The sequence below is a fragment of the Hemibagrus wyckioides genome, linkage group LG19 (assembly GCF_019097595.1).
Source record: "Hemibagrus wyckioides isolate EC202008001 linkage group LG19, SWU_Hwy_1.0, whole genome shotgun sequence".
NCBI classification, from domain to species: domain Eukaryota; kingdom Metazoa; phylum Chordata; class Actinopteri; order Siluriformes; family Bagridae; genus Hemibagrus; species Hemibagrus wyckioides.
The window spans coordinates 8,761,964-8,785,218 of NC_080728.1; the positions used below are offsets into that span (position 1 = coordinate 8,761,964).

Below are 23,255 nucleotides of genomic sequence, written 5' to 3' on the forward strand. Positions count from 1 at the left end.
TAATGAAAGGCAGGGCGTGACTGTGTACTCAACGAGTATGCCCATTTTCCTTCTTACTGTCAGAACAGTGAATACTCTGTTCATATGCCAGTTAATGTTAGCTTTCATACACACTGCAGCCAGTCAGCCCACATATGTATACTCAGTGGTCAGTTTAGTGACGTGTACTTACATTCACCATCCTTTCTATTAAGTATATAGCTATATACCAAGTATATAGCACAGTATACTACATCTGTAGTGTATACATTGTTATACAATTGCTGACTAATGTCTATTTTGTTAGTAGTTTAGTGAGTTTAGCTCCACCCATGCTGCTTTTAACTGTACCTACAAGTTTACACGTTATGATGTCAGTGTTGCTGCTGTGCTGCCCAAATAATGAAAACTTTAAGCAGTGAGGTCTGTTGGAGCTGACCAATAAATCTGTGGCCACAGAAGTCTGAAATTAAAATTGACAGACTGAAACCTTTCATGCTGCAAAAAAGTCATGTGATTACAAAAGAGAAGAATTGCTTAATGTTTCAGATAAAGTGAAAGATTTTAATCGAGGATGTGGCGCAGTAGGTACTGTTGCTAGTGTAGGTAGTGAGCTCTGGTTGCTGTCTGTATGGAGTTTTGCTTGTTCCTCCATGTGGTTCATATTTTCTCAAGACTTCTATCCTTCTAAAACAGCCACTAGGTGGCTATGCAAAATCGCACCTAAGTGAGAAGGTGTGGCTTTCAGGGTGTTTCATTATCTAGTATAAAGTGTTTCAGCCTTGTGGCCAGTGTTCCTGGCCTTCGACACCGTTCCTGTGACCAGGATAAATTACTGAAAATGAATGAATGAATGAATTAATAAATATTTACATGTAAACATTGTGTAACATTACTAGTGGCAATGGGATCAAACAGACAAATTATGAATTTTGCTCGTCTCTGAAAACTGCTTTGGATTTTAAATAAATTATTTTAATTGAAATAAATTATCAATATCAAAAATGTTAACCAAACAAACAGTTATTCACCTTGTACTAATTATGAGAATTACTGAGATCTTTTTCTGCATTGGACTAAAGGCAGATAGGGAAATCCCTTTTTTTTAAAGCATAGCCATGCCTTGTTGCTTGCCAGCTGTCAAATATCAATTCAGGGTTCAGGATAGATGAAGTGCAGAGTGTCCATTACAAAGAGATAGCAACACTTGGACTACAGTCATATCTACAAAATGACTTTATGGTAGGTGAAGGTGATAACATGGGCAGTAAAAGTGTTTCTAATACACCTGTGGCTGAACATGTACATCTCGGGTTACTCCTACACCATTCTTTCTAGTATTCACACATAAGCACGGTTGACACAGCTCACCACTACAAGGCATGTCGGTTGTCTCTGTGTTAGTAATTTTAGAGCCCCTGTTCAACCACTGCAAGCCAGGAATTGCCAGGGCATCGCCCAGCCCTGTACCTGCTAACAGCTGCATACCTGCAGTCAAGCTGTCAGCACATTAAATGTGTTTAATAAGGTCCAATGATAGACCTGCACGTGATTACTGCATTTATCATTACTATAAAAACGCCACTCTGTGTCCTAAATGCATGTGAACTATTATTACGCTTTTTATTTCTAAAGCTCTGATTTCTATTTTTATATTCATATTTATGCTTTTGTGTTGCTGTCTAAATCTCTTTCTTTGCTTCTCTTTGTGTTTCTTGTCTGCCTGTCTCATTTTGTCTGCTTTTCTGTATCTCTGTCTGTCTGTTTGTTGCCCCCTCGTTACTTGCTTGCTTGTACTCTCTTTCACTGTCTTTTTCTTTGTCTGCCTTTCTCTCTTTCTCTGACTGTCTGTCTGCCTGTCTGTCTGTCTGTCTGTCTGTCTGTCTCTCTCTCTCTCTGTCTACACACACACACAAACACAAACACACACACAGACTCTGTCTGTCTGTCTTTATCTCTCTCTTTCTCTCTCTGTTTGGCCCTGTGTCTGTCTTTTCTCTGTCTCAGGCTCTTTCTCTGTCAGGCTCGCTCTCAGTCTCTCTGTCTCTCTTTTCCTCTCCTGCCTTGTTTCTCTGCCCATCTGCGTTTCTCTGTGCCCCACACTGTCTATCTCTCCCTGTCTATCTCTGGTTCTTCATATATAACCCTCTTTGTGTTTGTCTCCCTGTCTCTGTTTCTCTGTATCTCACGCTATCTCTCACGGTTTCTGCAGGATCCGTCCTCAGCTGGCAAAAGAGAAGATTGAAGGATGTCACATTTGTACATTTGTGACCCCTGGAGAGCCCCAGGTGATTCTGGGAAAGGACAAGGCCTTCACCTACGACTATGTGTTTGACATGGATTCCCAGCAGGATGCCATCTACAGCAACTGCACTGAGAAGCTCATTGAAGGCTGCTTTGAGGGCTACAATGCCACGATCTTCGCGTACGGCCAGGTAAAGCATGCCAAACATCATTTATTATTGCTAATCCTCACAATACTGCGGGAGAGATTAAAATACTTACATGAGTGATCGGTTACATAAATGTTACAGCTTTTTCATATGCTACATTGCCATTGAGATGACAAGCCTAGATCGTTTCTTTTCTTTCTTTTCTCGTCTGTACCATGTCTAACAGCATTTCACAATAAAAGGTGCTTACAGCTGCACTTGTTTTCAGTTCATTTCATATCAGCCACGAAGAAAAGCAAACAAGCCGTGAAACCTCTGTCAACAGTGCAACATCAGACATGTTTCAACAGTGAGCCTGTGGTGTGTGTGTGTGTGTGTGTGTTTATAGACCTGATAAATTAACCAAATGGGCTGTTCCTTAGACGTCACATGTCTGTCAGACAGACTTTCATACAGAGCTCTTCAAATCACAGTTACAAAAGCACATAGGAATTCCACAGGAGGCAAGCCTGACACTCTTCCTCCTCTCCCAAAATCTCATCCTCTCTCGTCACACACTTTCAAGAGCTGCTATGAGAAGCCAGGGAGGGAAGCAGGGATGGAGGGGTGGACGGGGGCCAATGTGTGAATTTGGACACACCATCACATACCTCTCTCTGTGGCCATGACAACATCGACTCCCGAGCCCCTTTTGTGTCTGCCTGGTGATCCCAGAGCTCCACTCCAGACAAAGGAAACACTCCTACTCATGTCTTTTTATATGTCAAACTAACAGTAGAGAACTATCAATCACCATTTGCCCTAGTAGCAGTGTCCAAGCTCAGTGTAAGCTTCGGTTTAGTATGGACAGAACCATGTGTTTTTTTTTTCTGCAGCTCAAAAACACTATACAGATATCACAGTTGTCTCAAACGTTTAACATAAACGTCGAAAGTTTGTTAGGCATTAACCTTTAACACTTAACCTTTGGGTCAAAATGACTCTATTTATTTTTTTGTTTACTAAGAGTGCAATAGGAGCATGCAAATAAAATCACAAGTTAATAGTTTTTTAATAGGTGCAAAAAAAGCAAAATTTTTATGTTTGTTTTCGATTCAGAGATTGGGTTAATATACGTGTTGAGTTTTTGTGTGTATTCTCTCCCTAGCCCTCATCCTGGTTCTCAGGTTTCCTCCCACCTGCTAAAAAAACATTCCAGTAGGTGGATTGACCATGTATGTGAATAAGATGTGCGACATCCAATACAGAGTGTATTCCCACTTTACACCTACTATCCGGATCCATCATAACCCTGACCACGATAAAATGCTTACAGAAGATGAATGAATATTTCTATTAGATATATAGATATATATATAGAGTATCATAATTTCAGTTTTTAGTTCAATTAGTTCATAGACTCTCTTATCTTTGTTCAAGAGTGCAATGGAATTATACAATAGAATTAATGCAATGCAAGTACACGGATTATAAAAAAGAAGCATTTATTTGTAATGTACAATAAATGGTACAGTTGGAACTGTTATTGTATAAAGAGATGGATGGTTCAACACAATATTCATCGCTTCCATTCAGCTGATCCCCTTTTGTTGTTTTTGTGTGATCAAAAACACTGATGATGTGATCAGTCATTTTTGCTTGCTCCATCTTTCCCTGGTGCAGACTGGCTCAGGGAAGACATACACCATGGGCACGGGTTTCGACGTGAACATCAGCGAAGATGAGCAGGGCATTATCCCACGCGCGGTGAACCACCTCTTCAGGGGCATTGAGGAGAGGAAGCAAGCTGCCATGGAGCAGGGTCGCCCCGTGCCTGAATTTAAGATCAACGCACAGTTCTTAGAAGTGAGCATTACCATATCTCTCACCTCATAAACTATTCAACTCTTTGAATAAGTCCTTGAAAATCCTTTGGAGACCAGTGAAGTCTTTGGTTATACATTAATTTTTGCTCTTGAGTAGCAGCAAAATAAAAAGTTTAGCTCAGATGTATTTCTTTTCCTTTTTTCAGCAGACAATTCTTTAGTCAGTTCAATTGAGTGTCTAGTTATGTGTTTTTTGTTAGTTTGTTTTGTTTGGCAAAAATATAAAAAAGTGATTTATTCTGTCTGTGGAAAAAAAAACTCTGTATGCAGAACAATATCTTTTCACTTGATGTGATTTTGAGAAACATGTTTGCATTACTTTGGTGATATGAAGCAGTAGATAGCAGTAGCAGTCATGTTATTTATGTACATGTTTAAAATGAGTATCACCACTTAGATGTAAATTTAACTTGCAGATAATGGTGAGCAGCAGCTGCTGATCCAGCATGTGCAGAGCCGTGTAGACGATGACTTACAGATTACACTGTTATCTTGTAGGCAGGGAGACGTTCCTATGTCTGAATGACTGAATACCTCCATGTGAGCATGATAGGCCCTGGGGTTAGGTGAATAACTAATCTTCTGCTATTAGACAGTTTAGAAAAGCATTATCAAACATTTTTCTTTCTTTTGTAGTTGTATAATGAGGAAGTGCTAGACCTGTTTGACACTACACGGGATGTGGAAGCCAGAAAGCAGAAATCGAACATTAAGATCCATGAGGATGCCAATGGAGGGATCTATACAGTGGGAGTCACCACACGCACCGTCTCCACTGAAGCTGAGGTGAATTTTACAGTGTGTAACTGATGAGTGTGTGTGTGTTCTTCTCCTCTAGAACAATATATTTTACAGGTTCATAAACATGAATAGTTGTATCAATCTGCTTAGGTTCAGCAGAAAAAAACATTTAAATGGCAAACATGCGAGTGATATGTTTGTATAGATTTTCATCATTTTTATTACTGTGTCAATAGAACACTTTTATTTAATATAAACACTTTTACACTTATTTTATCGATAAAAAAGCACTTTTCTGTGCAACTCTAGGCCACTCAGTCATAACGTTGTTGTAGACCACAGGCTGGCAGCTGCAAATAGTCACTGCTCTGTTTCTTTCTGTGAGTTCAGATGATGCAGTGTTTAAAGCTGGGCGCTCTTTCCCGCACCACCGCCAGCACCCAGATGAACGTCCAGAGCTCACGCTCCCATGCCATCTTCACCATTCACCTGTGCCAAGTCCGGGTCTGTGCCTCCAGCAATGTAGGTGGCCCCACTAACACACCAGCAACGGTCCTACTATTTATATTGCCTGGGTTACAACTATATCTATCGCTCTTCTCCCTAAAACTCCTCACAATTCACTATCTTCTCCCTCTGACTCCTCACAATTCCTCCTCTTCTCTCTTTGACTCTATACTATTTACCTTCATCTTCTTTTGATTCCTCATTAATCACTCTTTACTCCCTTTGACTCCTCACTATTCGCCCTTTCCTCCCTCTTCTCATTATTTGTCTTCCTATCTCTCTCACTCCTCACTATTTACCCTTTTCTGCCTCTGATCCTTTCAGACTTTTATATTACATATGAAAAAGGTTGGGAAGGTGATATCGACAGATCTTATAAAAGTGCTATTGCAATTGTCATAATAACCACCCATAATTCTTACTAAATACTTTTACTTACTAAATAGTTTTTTAGTCTTTACCCTTGTTTAGGTTTTGATGCACAAAGCAGCTTGGCTGGGTTCTCTCTCTTTGAATCAGTGTTTTTATTATCTGATTGCATGTTTCCTCATTGCACCCCTCTCTAGAACAATGAGACAGACAACAGGCTGGCCAATGGCTCCTCCGAGATGAACGAGTTTGAAACCCTCACTGCTAAGTTTCACTTTGTGGACTTGGCTGGCTCAGAGAGGCTGAAGAGAACGGGAGCGACAGGGGACAGAGCTAAAGAGGGCATCTCTATCAACTGTGGACTGGTATGATTCAGAGTGCAATAGGGTTTAAACTCTGCTATAAGTTTTAATGATACAGATGATGAATTTATAAAAAAAAATGGTGCCAACTCAGCCATGTTTTCAAGATTTCTTAGATCCAAGGATTTTGAACTGTATATTGTTTTATGGAACAATAGACTGCATATTTTTCCAGGGATGATGGTCAGTCCTGATAAGAATTTCCTTTGAGAGGACAGATATTTTATTCCAGTCTGTCCTCACCTGCTCCTAGAGTTGTGGTCAACATCGCCATCTGCTGGTGTTTCACATAAATAGCAGGACTTCTTCTTAATGCAATTTTAAGTTGTTTTTTCATCTTCGTTGTTTTGTTTTTTTTTTTACAATTTTATACAGCTCGCTCTGGGTAACGTCATCAGTGCTCTGGGAGACAAGAGCAAACGCTCTACACATGTGCCGTATCGTGACTCGAAGCTCACACGTCTCCTGCAGGACTCTTTGGGAGGGAACAGGTCTGCATTTCTAGATTGTAAAACCACACCTAACTTATGTTTTAGTGAAAATTACAGTTTTATTTGGCTCCTCTACTGGACATTGTAGGGTATACTTTTTTTTTTATAATGAAAGAGTGCTTTTCTGTATTAAAATATTTTGCGTCAAAAAATTAGTTTATTTGCATTTTATTCAGTGCTAATTAAACAATTTTTGCATTTTGTTTTAGTAATTTTCTGTCTCAAAAGTTGAGTCTCAGAAACATTGATTAATTTACGATCATTTTTCTCTATATTTTTCTCTATCTCTCTGTGTGTCTGTTTCTCTCTTACACCTCTCCAGTCAGACAGTGATGATAGCCTGTATCAGCCCCTCAGACCGGGATTTCATGGAAACCCTGAACACTCTGAAGTATGCAAACCGGGCACGTAACATCAAGAATAAGGTTGTGGTGAATCAGGACAGAGCCAGCCAGCAGATCAGTGCTCTTAGAACTGAGATCGCACGGCTGCAGATGGAGCTCATGGAGTACAAGACGGTGAGAGAAAAGAAAGAGCGGAGAAAAGTTATAGACGTTATAGAAACCTGGTTTAAAGATTCAGAAAACGATTCTGTGCAGTCAGTGAAAAAGGATTTCTGTTGACAGGGTAAGCGCATGGTAGGTGAGGACGGCCTAGAAAGCGTTAACGATATGGTTCACGAGAACACCATGCTACAGACGGAGAACAACAACCTGCGTGTTCGTGTCAAGGCCATGCAGGAGACTATTGATGCTCAGAGAGCTCGACTAACACAGCTGTTGACTGAACAGGCCAACCAGGTCCTCGCTAAAGCAGGTATGCAGAGACAGAACCGCTTTCCCCACCACATCATACCATACCCACACAACCATAAACAATACACAGAGGCATCATCTGCATTTAAAGAAAGCCTTGCATTTTGGAAGCCCTTAAATCTCAAGTTTTTTGACATAAAATGATTTAATTGTTGAAGAAAAGGTTCTTAATTGTGTAAAGATTTAAATTTTCACATTAAACATTGCCTTTCTGTCAGTGGTCATTCATTTCTGCTATTATGTAAAGACTAAAACACAATAAATCATAAAGTCTTTTATTCTTCTTATACCGCAGCACTTTGCTTGAAATTATATTTCATTTATTGAAGAACACCATATTATTTATCAGAAAGCATCTGGAAAAACTAAGCAGTTCCTGTTATCTCTAAACATTTTGTTACCCAACTTGTTGATGAGATAACTTCACCAGATTTCTGAGAGGAATTTCAGGAGGCTGCGGTATAAAGAGTTTTAACCACTGGTTTTAAATAACTTGGACTTAAAAGTAATATGAACCTGTTGTACTGAACTCTACTGCATTATTTTATGTGCTTAACTCTACAGTATGAGGTCAAACTATGAAAAGTGTTTATTAGGATTAAGTTTGAGATTCCTGTAAGTATCTTAGCAGCTGCATTCTGGCATTTGTGATTTTTTTTTTGTCTGCTGTTGTTTTGCAGGTGAAGGAAATGAGGAAATTGGCAACATGATCCAGAATTATATAAAAGAAATCGAGGAGCTCAGGTAGTGTACCATGTATTATAATCTTTCTGTGTATCTTAAGTGTACAATGTAACTGTGTGTGGGTGTTTTCCCCCATTTGAAACTGTTGTCATGTGTTGATATGTTTGTGGTCTCCAGGGCCAAGCTGTTGGAGAGTGAGGCAGTCAGCGAAAGCCTGCGTAAGAGCCTCTCCCGTGCTGCCACACGCTCCTCTCTGTATGGAGGAAGCACCTCGTTTCCGCCCTCCCTCCCTGGCCCAGAGAAAGAGGCATCTGATATAATCGAGATCGCCAAGAAGAACCTGGAGAAACTCAAGAGGAAAGAGAAGAGGAAAAAGAAGAGGTGAGCCGCCTCACACACCTGCAGGTTGTCAGGATTTCAGTGTCATGTTATTTTCTGGTGTTTTGGGTAATTACCTGTTGGCTATGTGCCCTGCCCCTTCATGTTCAGGGTTTTTTGCACACCTGCTGGAGTCTCATTTATAATGCCTCATTACAGAGAATGACAACTGTGATTATAACACCAGACAGTGATTATTTTCTCCATGGAATTCATTTGACAAACCTTACTAAGCTGTTATGTGTATTCAGGGCTGTCAGTGTTATCTTTGGAAAGCTTCAACAGAATAAACGTAGCTAATATCCCCAATACTTACTGTCTTGACAACAAGACCGACCTAACATTCTGTTTAGATTTATTTATTTTGCAGGAGCCATAGCAACAATGTTCAGTCCAACATTTTGTAGATTTGTAAATGTATGTTGTATTGCATACAGTCTCTCTTGTGTGTTGCTATGGCCATATGAATAAATGTCAGCAGAATAGTAGCTTCTGTATGTTGTCTCGACATAAACATATATATTAGCTGGAGTTTTTTCTGTATTAGTACTGAGGCAGTATCGAGTCATTATTATATTTATTCAGCATTATTCCAAAGTTTAACAGTAGATCTTTGGCCAAGGATTTGGACAAAGCACTGAATTTAAGCTTCATCCCACATAGCAGACAGGTCTGGGCCAGATCTGGCAGTGCCGGCTTAGTTCTGGCATGACAAGTGGTATGTCAACCAGATGCGGACCAGGTCTGGCAGTGATGGCACTGTTTACAGTATATGATGGCATGCCAGATGTGGCCCGGTTATGGTTGCTTTATGTGGTGTGGCCCAGTGCTGGCCCTGTGCTGGCCCACGTCTGGCCCACCTCTGGCAAACCAGGCATGGGCCACCTTTGTGCTATGTGGGCCGAGTGTAAGTGCATTGTGTGGGCCAGATCTGGGCCAGACCTATTTTGTATCTGGGATACACTTTACTGCTGCTCTTAGCTAGCTAACCTGAGAGGATTTTGAGCTATATTCAGTTTCTTAGCATGGTTAATGCTAATGCTAGATGCTTTATCTAAGCTAACTCGACAGAGTATCTGAGAAAACCTTTTCTTAAAACCATGCTAGGGTATGTATTTTTCTAGAATATTCCTTTGAGTATATGCATTGGTTAACAATTTAACAGTGTCAATGATCAGGCATATGCTAACTAAATAATACCTACACCTCAGAAACTGATTATCTATCAAAGGCTTTCTCACTTACTGTTTTGTATCTTGGTATACTCTCTCACCTCCACTCACTCTCCTCATCTGAAGACTACAGCAGATGGTAAAATGTGCCTACGACGACCCTGACAGAGACAGGTTTGCTCTCATAAATTCGCCACTAACCCTGTAACATCACTTTATTGTACAGGTGGATGCCATCATGGGAGAAACAGACCACACTCTAATTCACCTCTAACTTCATTTACTCTGCTTTTCATCCATACTTATAAATGAGTGCTCCTGGTATATTGCTAACTCACGTTCCATTCACAATGACTTTCAGTAATTTGTGTAGCTTCAGAACCCGTGGGTTTCCGACTCTTTAATTTCACTTTCCTACTGTGTGTGTGTGAGAGTGTGTGTTCTTATAACAGTAAGAGACAATGATCATACTAAAAACAAAAACTAAAAAATGATTTTTTTATGATTTTGTAAGTAATGTGTATATAACTCTGAACATTAAATAACCTTAAACCTTGCTTAGATTGTTTAATAATCTCCTGTAATGAATATTTTTGTGATTTATGGACTAACACTGGGGTTTGTTTTTAAAAATGTATATTTATTTTAGTTGGTAAATTTGTTTGTTTCTTACAGTGCAATTAAAGAGGAGGGACCTGACAATGACCAGGACAAAGAGCCCTCAGAGAGAACCAGTGAGGAGCCCGAGGCAGTGCGTTTGATTGATTATTTTCTTAATACTTCAACATGTTGAACCATCTGTTAAATTAATACTTCAGATTTTTTTCTGTTTACTTCCTATTTCCATGTTTCCGTTGTTTAAAAAAAATAATGTTAATAATAAATTGTTCATATACTGTGAATGTAGTAGATGTTGAAAAAATGAACACTTAAGTATTAATGCTTTTAAACCTTTATCTTAATATCATTGACAGTATACACCATTCAGCCATAACTTTATGACCACCTGCCTAATATTGTGTTGGCTTGCTCAAATCCTTACTCTTGCCCAATTTTCCTGCTTCTAACACATCAACTTTGAGGACAAAATGTTCACTTGCTGCCTAATATATCCCACCCACTAACAGGTGCCATGATGAGGAGATGATCAGTGTTATTCACTTCAACTGTCACTGCTCATAATGTTATGGCTGATCGGTGTACATTGTATTCAGTTTGTGAAGCAGAATGACGGCATTACTTTATCACATGATTGCAAGAAGTGAATTTAATTTGCCACTTGTGACGGATTGTACAGGAGGGAAGCGATCATGAAGAGGGAGACGAGTGTGAGGGAGAGGAAGAGGAGGATGAGATGGAGGCAGACGAGAGCTCAGATGAGTCAGAGCCAGAGGTGGAAGAGAAAGGTAAAAACAGTCACTTTCCCATACCTTGAAGATATTTCACTTCCTCCACATGAAGCTAACGTTACCACATAAGTTTCCTCAAAATAAAACTGAATAAAAAGCATGTTTTGTCACTCTTTAGTAGGTTAGAATGGTAAAGGACTAGATCACACCACTTATTGTGTTTTATTCTTTATTTAACCAACAGTCAGTTAACCGGCACAATTTTTCAAAATTATCTATTGATCAGTAAAGAGCTTGTTTTCCAAGCATGGATTGTGTGGTGTGTAATTGTTCACAGACACTTTCCAAGAAGATCTGGCCAACATTACTTGCGAGATTGCAATTAAACAGAAGCTGATTGATGAACTGGAGAACAGTCAGCGGCGTCTCCACACACTGAAGCAGCAGTACGAGCAGAAACTCATGATGCTGCAGAACAAGATCCGAGACACACAGCTGGAGAGAGACCGGGTGCTGCAAAGCATGGGTATGCTACTCTCTGTGCAACATCTGTAAATCTGAGAGTATGTCTTTTATATTTTAGAGAACGATCAATCGTTATCAGTGTTGCTATTATTAATTTCATACAAACAAAGCCACAGAACACTTTGCTTTATACTGCAGGCACAGAAACTCTAAAATTGAACCCGTCTTCCCATGTGGGGACATGAGGCTTGTTATTTTATGCCAGATACCAGATTCAAATTTAGTCTTTTTCTTCTGCCAGTCAAATAACATGCAAGGGGATAATTGAATTTCTTCTAGCTGTGTGCATCTATGCATAATAAAATCCATTTAATGAAATTAGTGTTGCATATTTATCTACATTTTCATATTTATTCATAATTACACATTCATCCATATTTATTGAATTGCTTTTATAATAAACAAACCAGCACAGAGTGAACAGAAACTAACCTGATGTTTATAGATTTTTCTTTTTCTTTTTACAATTATTTCTACAAAAATGCTGAACCCTTACTGCAAATTAAGCATCATTTGGCATTTATTTCCAGCTTGCTAATCACTTGCTAATTACTACCTGTTCTGCTTGTTCTCTTTGCTGGTATTAATTTAGCAATACTGTCATTAGAATCTGTGAATATAGTGTCGCCCGAGTGTTATTATTGAAGATGGCATGTTCCTGCAGGCTCGGTGGAGTCAGGCACGGAGGAGAAGGCAAAGAAAATCAAGGTTGAGTACGAGAGAAAGCTAAGCTCAATGAATAAAGAGCTGCAGAAACTGCAGTCGGCTCAGAAGGAGCATGCACGCCTTCTAAAGAACCAGTCTCAGTACGAGAAACAGCTAAAGAAGCTCCAACAGGAAGTCTCTGAGATGAAGAAGACAAAGGTATGTATACATATATGTACTATAATGTGTCGAAATAACCAAACAAAAAACAATCTATGGAAATTTAATCAAATGTCATGTCAACAAATTGCATGTCTTAATTTGTTAGACCTTGTCTGTAATACTCCAGCAGGGTTCACAATTATGCATGTGTTTTAGGATCATGTTAATAATGTCTTGCTCAGGTTGGGCTGATGAAGCAAATGAAGGAGCAGCAGGATAGGAGCCGTGCTTCAGAAACACGCCATAACCGTGAGATAGCCACACTCAAGAAGGACCAGCGCAGACAGGAGGTATAGAGACTCGCATCTCACTTCATATGAGCCCAGAGCAAGAGCTTATAAAAAAAAAAAATCTTTTCTCATTACTTTTCTCTGTTTCTTTTCTTTTATACAGCACCTGGTACGGCAGCTGGAGGCTCAGAAGAGACAACAGGAGCTCATCCTGCGCAGGAAAACAGAAGAGGTGATAACAGTAAAAAGAAAAACACAGCTTTTTACATCAAACTTAGTTGTTCAGCCTAGACTTAGCAGTGATTTATTAAAGAGTTGTGGACATATCTGTAAACATGGGCCAAGCATACTGAAATGTTACAATGTCTATTAAGGTTTTCAGATATATTGGTCATTTAAAGTACTGTATTCAGACAAGATTCATACTGGAGTCTTTCCAAGATGGCTAAAATATTTTTTTTCTTACAGAAAACTACACAATCATTTGCACACTTTTTATACATTTAGGTGCAGAGTCCACTATATTATACAGGTCATGTAGTAACAATAACATATTAGAATGAACATGTTCATATAAACCTGTGATTTGCCAATCAACCAGAGCTCAGTCAGTCCAGTCAGATTTAATACGATGATATATGATGTTGAAAGTGTTTCACCACACATCTTCATCTGTGGATTGTTTTGCATGTGTGTAATATAGGTGACAGCTCTGAGGAGGCAGGTTCGACCTGCCTCTGGAAAGGTGAACAGAAAGGTCAGCTTACCTGAACCTTTACATGAGCCTGCTGCACGTCCTGGACCTATCCGAACAAACACTGCTGGGAGTAGTGCGCCTAACGGAACCAGGTACTGTCCACCAGCATTAAGTCTGTCACATTCAGTCCTAGTAGGGGATAAACTTCTTTTAGCTTCAGAAGTGTACTTAAATACAGTTTACAGTCCTTCTGCACGTTGATTTTTGGTTCAGTTGGGAACCCCTGTCATTTTAGCCACTTTTCATTGTGTTTCTCTGAGCATAAAATGACTAGAACATACTATCACACAATTTTTGGAACAAATTATAAATGAGTTAAGTGTTAAGAGTTTGACTCCACAGACTAATACAGATTGAATTATGTATCAGGAAATACCAAATGCGGTCAGGAGGCGTGTCGTCCACCAAAACAGCGCGAGCCAAAGGGCAGTCCCTGGAGCGCCGTGTCAGTGACCTCATCATGCAGAGGATGACCATCTCCAACATGGAGGCAGATATGAACCGTCTCCTCAAGGTGACAACAGCAATAGTCTGGTGTAAAAAATAACTATAATAGTGTTATTTGAATTGATTCATTTGCTGTTTGTGTGTGCGTGTTTCAGCAACGGGAAGAGCTGACCAAGCGCAAAGAGAAGGTGGTAAAGAAAAGGGATAAGACTGTAGCAGAGGGCAGTGACACGGACAGAACCATCCAGTCTCTCAATGAGGAGATAGAGTCTCTCACAGCCAACATTGACTACATCAATGACAGCATCGCTGACTGCCAAGCCAACATCATGCAAATGGAAGAAGCTAAGGTATACATGGTTATAATCATGTTATAAATAAATTTATACGCAATCAGCTGTTGTATTAGCCAACGTCTATATCATCTTATATTGACATTGCAGATGCAGAGTTTTGAAGCTTTGGGACTAAACTGAACCTTTTCTACAGAAATTAATTTTAAACTAAAACAAGGCTACTAAAATTATCACTGTATAATGTATGGAAGTTTAACGCATGAGTAAAAATACATATGTATGGCATATATGTCCTATAGGAGGAGGGGGACACAGTGGATGTCTCTGCGGTGATCAGCTCCTGCACTCTGTCAGAGGCTCGCTTCCTACTTGATCACTTTGTCTCCTTGGCCATCAATAAGGTACAAATGCCAAGGGGAATTCTAATTCAACTTCTAAAGGCCTGTTCATTACTTTTGAGCTTAAGTTTAGATCACTGTTTAGCAATAAATGATGCAGTTTGAACAATGTTTGAATTGTAATAGTATTTATGTATTGAAAGTGTCAACATTTAAGAATTTATATATGTGTAGGTAGGTATATTAATCTAAAATATAAGAATTATAGGATAGGTATATTAATATAAATTAATATTGGCACTATGGGTGCCAATATTTATGGACTTAACAGTGTGCTTCTGTGGGAAAATAAAATCTCAACCTAATTTTGAGCTGATGTGTTAGACAGTACTTTATACTGCCATTACTAGACACTAGAGGAATTATTTTTTTATTCCTCCAGTATAGTGTCATACCTTGATGTTTAGAATATATGCCAAAAATCTGTTGGCTCAATTAAATTTGAATGCTAAATGTTTTACGTAATATAAAATCTCAGTGGAAATTTTAAAAGCCTTACCAAAAAGCGAAAAGGGGGCAGAGTGATCTTACATGTCCTAAAAGTGCACGTTCCTCCTGCAGGGCCTTCAGGCAGCACAGAAAGAATCTCAGATCAAAGTAATGGAGGGCCGGCTGAAGCAGACAGAGATCAACAGTGCCACACAGAACCAGCTTCTCTTCCACATGCTAAAGGAGAAAGCTGAGCTCAACCCGGAGCTGGACGCGCTACTGGGGAACGCTCTGCAAGGTACAAGTCACTTCCACACTCTCTCTCTCACACACACACACACACACACACACACACATGCATGTACCTCACCTAGCACCCAGCATGGCTCTCATATTCTACACTTCAGCCTGCCCTTTTTAAGTTTGATCTTGATTTACTTTTATCTTTTTGTCACCCAAACCCAAACAGAGCTAGGTAACACAGAAGCTGGTAAGTCCCGAAAACTGTATGTGAGTACGTGCATCTCCGTCAGTCTAACCAGAAACTGTAACATTAGTACTGTGCATGGGGTCTACCTTTCCCAAAACCTCATATTCTGTCTTTTTAAACAAACCCACATTTAAACCAGTTAATGGGCCTTCGGGTGTCTCCTCTTTATTAGGATGGTAACAGATGGGATTTAGTGGGTGTTCGAAAAAAACTATAGATTTCTGCCTTGTGTTTGCAGCTGAACTCTTTTCAGTAGTTAGACTGCTTGCCCTCAGAAACACATTACAGGACCTAGTGTAGGAGAAAGTTTAGTGACTTACTAACAACTTTATGGTTACTGGTTTCTCTTTACTTGACTACCTCTATCTCCACCCCTTTTGTTGTGTCGAACCCCCTGAATTTGGATTCACTGTCACTGTCTATTTATCAGTGGCTCAGTGTTATGTAAATAACACGGCATTTGCTTTTTTTCAAACTTAACATTCAGCTAACACAGTCTCAGAGCAGCTAACCTCATTAAAGGAATAAATTCAGCAAATACCAACCTCTCAACCCATAATACTGTAACTGGGAGAATTAGTTTGAGGAAATATAGACACCTTTACCTTAACCCAATGTACTAGTGGTAGTGTCAAGATTTGTGTCTGGTGTTTGCTGTTTTTAGAGTTAAAAATTGAGTAAAAGAACAGCTAATGGAAATTAACTCCATATCTTGACTTGAGGTAAGTGTAAAATTGCAAATCTGTTATCTACTCAGCTATTCTCTTAACGTCTGCAGGGGTTGAAGTTGGTTTTGCTCAAACTTTGTATATGTTTACCCTAAAATAATATACAGCATAAATATACCTGTCAGAATCCTGACTGGTGCAACTAAGTTTTATTGTGAATTTGTGTCTGAAATATATTTATGGACAATTGTGCAATCAAGAATATCTAGTCCTGTCCTAGACAGGGAAGGATGGCACTTCTTTCTTTCTGCCAATGTAGTTAGTTCGATTTAGGCAGCTCTTCTAAGATGTGCATAGGATGCAGTTTGCAATTGGTCTTATTTGCACATATCTCAAACATATGTTCTAGCAAACTCTTGTTACCAAATAGCAAATTCCATAGCAAACCCTCAGCATCCTCAAAAGTCAAAAGGATAAAAAATAAAGTATACTTCATACAACAATGAGTTATGACAAAATAGTAGCATCATCCACATACGGATTTTTAAGTTGGTTGAGATCATTATCTTTGCAGACAGTATTTGCAACGTGATTTTGGTAAAATGCATTTAGGTTGTTTTTTTTAATAGAAAGCTCAAAGTACATTACTGGCAGAAAAAACTTAGTTTAGGTCAAAGCCCAGTTGGCTTCTGACAGATTATCCCAGTAACATTTATCCTCCTTGAGCTGATAGATATTGTGACCTAGCTATTGGATGGTAATTGGATATTTTCAAAATACACCACTTTTCTGCTATTTGGGCCAATGTGTGCATACATGTGTATGCGTTTGGACTAACTGTCTCATGGCCTGTATATTCTGACACATTCAGAGAATGGTGAGGAGAGCAGCAGTGATGAATCTGACCGGAGTCCAGCTACTGAGGGGAGGTAACTCAACAAAATACAAATCAACACAATCACTCATACTAATTATAAACTAATGCCATAATTGATATATTGGTTTCAAACACGCTACCATCCAAACATAATAGCCATTGTTCATCTGCTTATTCACTGCAACATGCATCCCAGTGATCCGCACACTTTAATGACTCGTGACTGATGGCCAATTCTGGCGATCAGCTAGTAATCTGCTCATTGTGTCTTGTCATTCCATGGTAAATGTCTCAGTGGGGATTTGATTTGTCTGTTCCAGCTCTTTGGCCTCGGACCTGATGAAGCTGTGTGCAGAATCCAAACCCAGGAGTAAGGTATAGTGTAACACAGTACATCAAACATATATATATATATATACCATTGAAAATCACTGGAGAGTTCACAGTAGAAATACAAATCTATTGCTCATTTTATCTCAGGGAATGCCAATGGATATAACATAATATACATAATGTGTGTATATATATATATATATATTCTTTAGTTGTTGGGGTTTTTTTGTGTGTGGTTTTGATTTTTCACTCTATAAAGTTCATATCTTTCGATCAATGAAATGACTATGAGCGTCTGGTAGGCAACAGGACTTTAATGGGCTCTAATGTGGAAGTTATTTCACTGCTTAACAGTCTAAAGCATTGCACAGTGAGTCATCTCGACATCCTACCACCAGTTACTTTAGGTCTGAAGTTTTTGTACTGTTTCCTCCCCAGGCTCGAAGAAGAACAACTACCCAGATGGAGCTGCTGTATGCCAACAGCACTGACCCTGATGCTTCTCTGGACGATTTCTCAGCTCCTCTCTTATCCATTCCTGAAAGCTCAGAGGGCATTATGACCCTGTCTTCATCCGTGGACAGAGACCTGGCCACAAATTTCTCATCCTTCACAAGCATATCGTACGTCTTCCCAGACTATTGTGTTTTATATAAGATAATGAATGAATTTAGCAGCTGCTCTGTTCAGGCCTAATATTGAAGCTTTTGCTATGCTTGTGCATTGAACATATACAGTAATTTTTTATCTATGTGGATTTTGAGTAGTTTATTTAATTTGCTCCACACAGATCTGGTCTCAGGTCTCCCACAGCAACGGAGAAGAGATCAGCAGAACGCTCACCTCTGACACGCAGGACACATCAGGAAAGGAGTCAGACATCTACAGACAAGCCCAAGAGTCAAGACACAAAACAGTAAGAGTTCAAGAACATTTCTATAACAACAGATGGCAGAACATTTTACATACTAATTATTACATCCTTAATTAAGTCATTAATAGAACATGCACATTTTATAATTAATGATTTTTAATTAAGGATGTTTAATGCTTAATTTAAAAATTATTTAAGGTCCAAAATCTGTTGTTTGCGCTTACACAGTGTGTCCTTAACAGCTAAACATTGTTCTGTGTATTTAGTACAATTTAATTGTTTTTTGTTTTCCTGACGTTGAAGCCTCCAGTGATTTGTGTTTGTTTTGCTCTTCTCTTACAGATTTGATGATTCTGTTGTTTTCGAGGCTCCAAGGTAGCTGCTCTTCACCCCCTCAAAAACACACCTCAGTTTTATCATCTCTATTAATTTGTCTCTGTATTAATCTTGTAGCAGTTTATTTTATTCTTTAAGCTTAGTGCTGCCATTACCGATGGGCCTTTTTCTGTTCTGCCAATTGTTTAATTTGTTATTATATTTGATATTATGAAAATAATTAATGTAGTTATTCATTAGATTGTATTTGTATCTCTGTGTGTGTACACATGTGTATATCTGTGTACATTATATGTGTCTGTGTGTGTGTGTGTGTCCTTTTTCTAGAGGAGTGATCAACCCTGTGTCATGCCCTAAGGGCAGTAAAGCAGCCAAGCTTCAGTGTGTGTATGCAGCAGAGGGACACACTAAAGCCCTGATGTGTGTGGATTCCACTGATGATCTACTGTTTACCGGCTCAAAGGGTAAAACCTTGAACCACTTTCTCTTTTGTGTTTTAGAAAAGAAACCACACATTTTGTGGTACAATTCTGCATAGAAGAGCTGCAATTTGAATCATCATTGCCATGGTGTTATTCGGGATGTTACTCATGAGCTCATATATTTTTTTTGCCTTTTATGGTTTACAATGAAAAGAAAATTCTTAAACTCAAGTGAAGAAATAAACGTTTAAAATTTCAATGTTTAATATCAGGCATATGCTCCAGAAAAACGTAATTCCACCACAAAAAAAAGTAGTTCCACCACATGTGGCTAGTCTTTGTGTAAGAAAGAAGCAATGTTGTTACTTAATGAATAACATTTTTAGCCCTGGAATCTAGCATCTGTCTGGATCAGCATAACAGCTAATAGTGTTATCACTTTGTAGAAAAAGACTAAATAAGATTATATTCTGTGAACACTGCATTACCTCATTTAGGATTTATATCCACAGATGCTGATCCAGCCTGTGGAAATAATCTGTAGAAGTTTAATGAGAGTTGCTCACAGGAAGGAAATTTCTCCTTAGACCCTAATGACTTGTAACTTGTGCTGTTGTTTCTCTGACCGATGCATGTCTGTGTATTTGATGGCAGACCGGACATGTAAGGTATGGAACCTGGTGACAGGACAGGAGATCATGTCTCTTGGTGACCACCCCAGCAGTGTGCTGTCTGTCAAGTACTGCTCCAGCCTCGTCTTCACTGTCTCCACCAGCTATATCAAAGTGTGGGACATCAGGGATTCAGCCAAGTGCATCCGTACACTCACGTGAGTTACACTTTCCTTCAACTAATGAACACTTTCTGCTGTATGAGCTTCTAATATTAAGCAAGAGATACAGTTTTTGTTTTTTCTTTAATGCTTTTCTGTTGTTATTCCTTTCAAAAATTGCTTCAATATACTTTTTGCCTTCTTGTCTCAGGTCCTCTGGCCAGGTGTCTCAGGGTGATAGCTGTGCTAATCTGGGCAGTCGAGCTGTTGCTATCCCTCCTGGTGAGAATCAGATCAACCAGATTGCACTGAATTCTTCTGGAACGTTCCTATATGCCGCAGCAGGCAACTCTGTCAGGATGTGGGATCTGAGGAGGTATGGAGCAAGCTAACTGATCCGGCATTCCTTTAGATCATCAGATAAGCCCTTTGCAACTGACACTATGGTCCTGTATTAACTTTAGTGCTTGTATTCAGTGGGAAAGGAATAGTGTGCATGAGAGTTTGGGAATTTAGAATAAAATGGATTAGCTGGTCATCTTTAATAAGATTTATTTCCAATGACCTTTGTTGGGGTGTGACATTGCTTTGAATTTACGTTATATGGTCAATTTTATCCAAGTTTGATAAAATTTAACAGAATGATGTGCTTTTAGACTTTCTTTATACATTTTTACTTCCTTTATTTATTTCAGTGCTCCTCAACAGGTTAGTTGTGAAGCCCACAATTGGCTAGTTTTGCTATGATTGACAGGGTCATTCCCACCTTATAAAGAATCCTTGGCTGCCAGATTGGGATGGCCGTTATATCATCAGCATATGTACTCACTGCTTCCTGACAATAGAGTGAACAGTTTTCTCTGAAGTGCCTTTTTTAATTATTATTTTGAAAAGGAAATTGCATCAGGTCACAGTGGATTCTAGGCAGGTCTACAGTAGATCTGCATGAGCTAATAAGGGATCACACTGTTTCGTTTGTCAGTTCTTTCCTTAATATCTGAAAGGTAACTGCTAACTTTAGAATATTAGTGTGGCTCGAATTGGCATGTCATTGAGTTCATATCAAACTGTGTTTACTCCAAAACTCTACAGCATGGCCGTCTCCATCGTTCTCTCTCTGTCCTCCTACAGGTTTGTTTCTACAGGGAAACTGACGGGTCATCTGGGGCCAGTGATGTGTCTAGCAGTGGACCAGCTGGGGAACGGTCAAGATGTGGTCATTACAGGCTCCAAAGACCACAGCCTAAAGGTGCACACACATACACACACACACACACACACTTATTATACTTAGTGTGTCAGTCCGTCTTGGGCTTCCAGAGCGTAGGCTATATTTAATTATCACCTTTCAATCTCAGCTCACTCGCAATACCACACAAGCCACTGCAGCTAATTCATAGCCTGCTGTACCTAAAAATTAACTTTACAATATTAATCAAGCTCTCAAGGATCTACAATATACACCGGTGGTTCTTTAGTATGTACTTGTGCACCCCTTCATTATCAGCTATGCCCAATTACTGCTCCCCAACAACACAGACTCTGTGTGTGTGTGTGCGCATTTATATGGTCTTTGTTTCAGATGTTTGATGTCTTTGAAGGAGCTCAAGGAAGCATTCCTTCTACTCATAACTTTGAGCCAGCGCATCAGGATGGCCTGGAGGCCCTGTGCATTCTGGGAGACTCCGTATACAGCTCAGCCAGAGACCACTGCATCAGGAGATGGGACCTGTCTAGCAAACAGCTCAAACAGGTACGAGAGGGAGTGAGAGATTTTACATCCAAAACCATGTACTGCCCTGCTGTACTAAATAGTCTGAACCTGAAATTAAGAAATGTTTATATTTACTATACTAAACTATCTTTCTGCCTAATGATGTCTTGCTAGCTAAGTGTGATTTCCTGATTCCCCCCCCCCAATTATTTTGCGGTCAACATGCCAGAATGGTCACGTTTCATCAGCTTGCTATATTAAGCTATGTAATTCCATGTCTAAAAAGGCAGTTTTGTCAAATAACAGGTGTAGTCCTGAACCAAGCCTGTGGGTCACTGGTTCTATTCGACCCTTTTACATCCAGGCATTTTTGTTATTCATCTTCAAGCATGTTATTTAGTAACTGTTGTACTATTTATACTAACTGGAAGGGTGTAAATACAAAGTCTAGGCTCACAGACTAGACTGCTTCTAGGTTCTAGTCAATCCTGCATTTCTTTCCAAATTCCTGACAAACCTGTGAAGAAGAAACACAGGTTATCTTTTCAGGTGAGGTGCTTGCTGGTAGATGTTTAGATAAATTCATTACTTAGTAACTTGTAATGGGATGTAGGAAGTGACTTTAATAGGTCATTCTGCCAATTATATACTTTAAACGTGTGTGTGTGTGTGTTTTGCTCTAAGCAGCATGTTGACAGGGCACACTCTGATTGGGTGAGCGCTCTGGCAGTGGTGCCAGATTCCAGGACTTTACTGAGCGTGTGCAGAGGAGGTCTCCTAAAGCTATGGCACTCAGACACACTCAGACCCCTGGGGGATGTGCGAGGACACGACTGTGCCATCAACAGCATTTCCACCAACAGCACTCATCTGTTCACTGCCTCAGAGTGAGTCCCAAACCCGCACGCAATCTTTAAACTTCAGGAGGTCAAATCTGAACAGTGTCCTAAACCACACTGACACCTGTGGCATTACAGAAAAACCTGGGTTTTGTTTATATCCATGTTCACTTTAAATGCTGTTATTGACACATGAGCCATCTATTGATGACTTAACTAATAACATTTCTTGTAGTTTGAATTTAAAACAAATGTGACCCAATACATGCTCCTTCACATTATCCATCCATCCATCCATCCATCCATCCATCCATTGTCTTTACCCGCTTTATTCCTAATTAGGGTCACGGGGGTCTGCTGGAGCCTATCCCAGCGCACATAGGGCGAAATAAACAAAAAGATGGTTTTGATATTAACATGCTCATGACAGAGGATGCTGCAAACATACAGACAGGTGAAAAATTGGAAAGGGGGGAACAAACAACATAAAGTGACGTAATAAGATTCAAGATTTCAAGATTCAAGAAGCTTTTATTGTCATTTCAACCACATACAGCTGGCGCAGTACATAGTGAAATGAAACAACGTTTCTCCAGGACCTGGTGCTACATAAACATACAACAACAAGTTCAACACAAAACAACAAACAACACCACAGAGCTAGGACAGAAGTTTGTCTTAGCCACGTAAAGTGCACAGTGTGCAGCTAGGTGCAAACAGAGCATAGACAAGACAGTGCAAAAAAGACAATAAATACAATAAAGACAACACAAAAGAACACAGGACACTTAGCGCTGAAAAGAAATAAAAGAACGTGTACTGGAATGTAAGTGAAATAAAATAGATAAAGTGAAATGATGTAAAAAAAAAAAGTAT

At 39.4% G+C, this 23,255-nt stretch overlaps 1 protein-coding gene across 3 annotated transcripts in view; it reads left to right on the forward strand.

Moving 5' to 3' along the window:
* The window catches only part of LOC131370219 (kinesin-like protein KIF21A), a 41,473-nt gene that overhangs the window by 15,941 nt on the left and 2,277 nt on the right, over window positions 1-23,255 (forward strand). Inside the window, exons 2-35 of one of the 3 annotated variants that reach the window (XM_058417426.1) lie at window positions 2,192-2,414; window positions 4,035-4,217; window positions 4,874-5,023; window positions 5,369-5,500; window positions 6,052-6,219; window positions 6,592-6,707; window positions 7,030-7,225; window positions 7,334-7,523; window positions 8,203-8,266; window positions 8,384-8,587; window positions 9,883-9,930; window positions 10,432-10,507; window positions 11,054-11,162; window positions 11,443-11,631; window positions 12,295-12,494; window positions 12,680-12,787; window positions 12,891-12,959; window positions 13,431-13,576; window positions 13,854-13,998; window positions 14,087-14,281; window positions 14,527-14,628; window positions 15,187-15,352; window positions 15,524-15,544; window positions 17,084-17,141; window positions 17,410-17,464; window positions 17,861-18,045; window positions 18,213-18,338; window positions 18,639-18,671; window positions 18,960-19,096; window positions 19,709-19,883; window positions 20,038-20,202; window positions 20,958-21,075; window positions 21,409-21,579; window positions 22,228-22,427. In XM_058417426.1, the coding sequence (XP_058273409.1) occupies window positions 2,192-2,414; window positions 4,035-4,217; window positions 4,874-5,023; window positions 5,369-5,500; window positions 6,052-6,219; window positions 6,592-6,707; window positions 7,030-7,225; window positions 7,334-7,523; window positions 8,203-8,266; window positions 8,384-8,587; window positions 9,883-9,930; window positions 10,432-10,507; window positions 11,054-11,162; window positions 11,443-11,631; window positions 12,295-12,494; window positions 12,680-12,787; window positions 12,891-12,959; window positions 13,431-13,576; window positions 13,854-13,998; window positions 14,087-14,281; window positions 14,527-14,628; window positions 15,187-15,352; window positions 15,524-15,544; window positions 17,084-17,141; window positions 17,410-17,464; window positions 17,861-18,045; window positions 18,213-18,338; window positions 18,639-18,671; window positions 18,960-19,096; window positions 19,709-19,883; window positions 20,038-20,202; window positions 20,958-21,075; window positions 21,409-21,579; window positions 22,228-22,427 (4,623 nt within the window). The remainder of the gene's footprint in view (window positions 1-2,191; window positions 2,415-4,034; window positions 4,218-4,873; window positions 5,024-5,368; window positions 5,501-6,051; window positions 6,220-6,591; window positions 6,708-7,029; window positions 7,226-7,333; window positions 7,524-8,202; window positions 8,267-8,383; window positions 8,588-9,882; window positions 9,931-10,431; window positions 10,508-11,053; window positions 11,163-11,442; window positions 11,632-12,294; window positions 12,495-12,679; window positions 12,788-12,890; window positions 12,960-13,430; window positions 13,577-13,853; window positions 13,999-14,086; window positions 14,282-14,526; window positions 14,629-15,186; window positions 15,353-15,523; window positions 15,545-17,083; window positions 17,142-17,409; window positions 17,465-17,860; window positions 18,046-18,212; window positions 18,339-18,638; window positions 18,672-18,959; window positions 19,097-19,708; window positions 19,884-20,037; window positions 20,203-20,957; window positions 21,076-21,408; window positions 21,580-22,227; window positions 22,428-23,255) is intronic. The other 2 variants (XM_058417427.1, XM_058417428.1) reach the window with 2 other exon arrangements.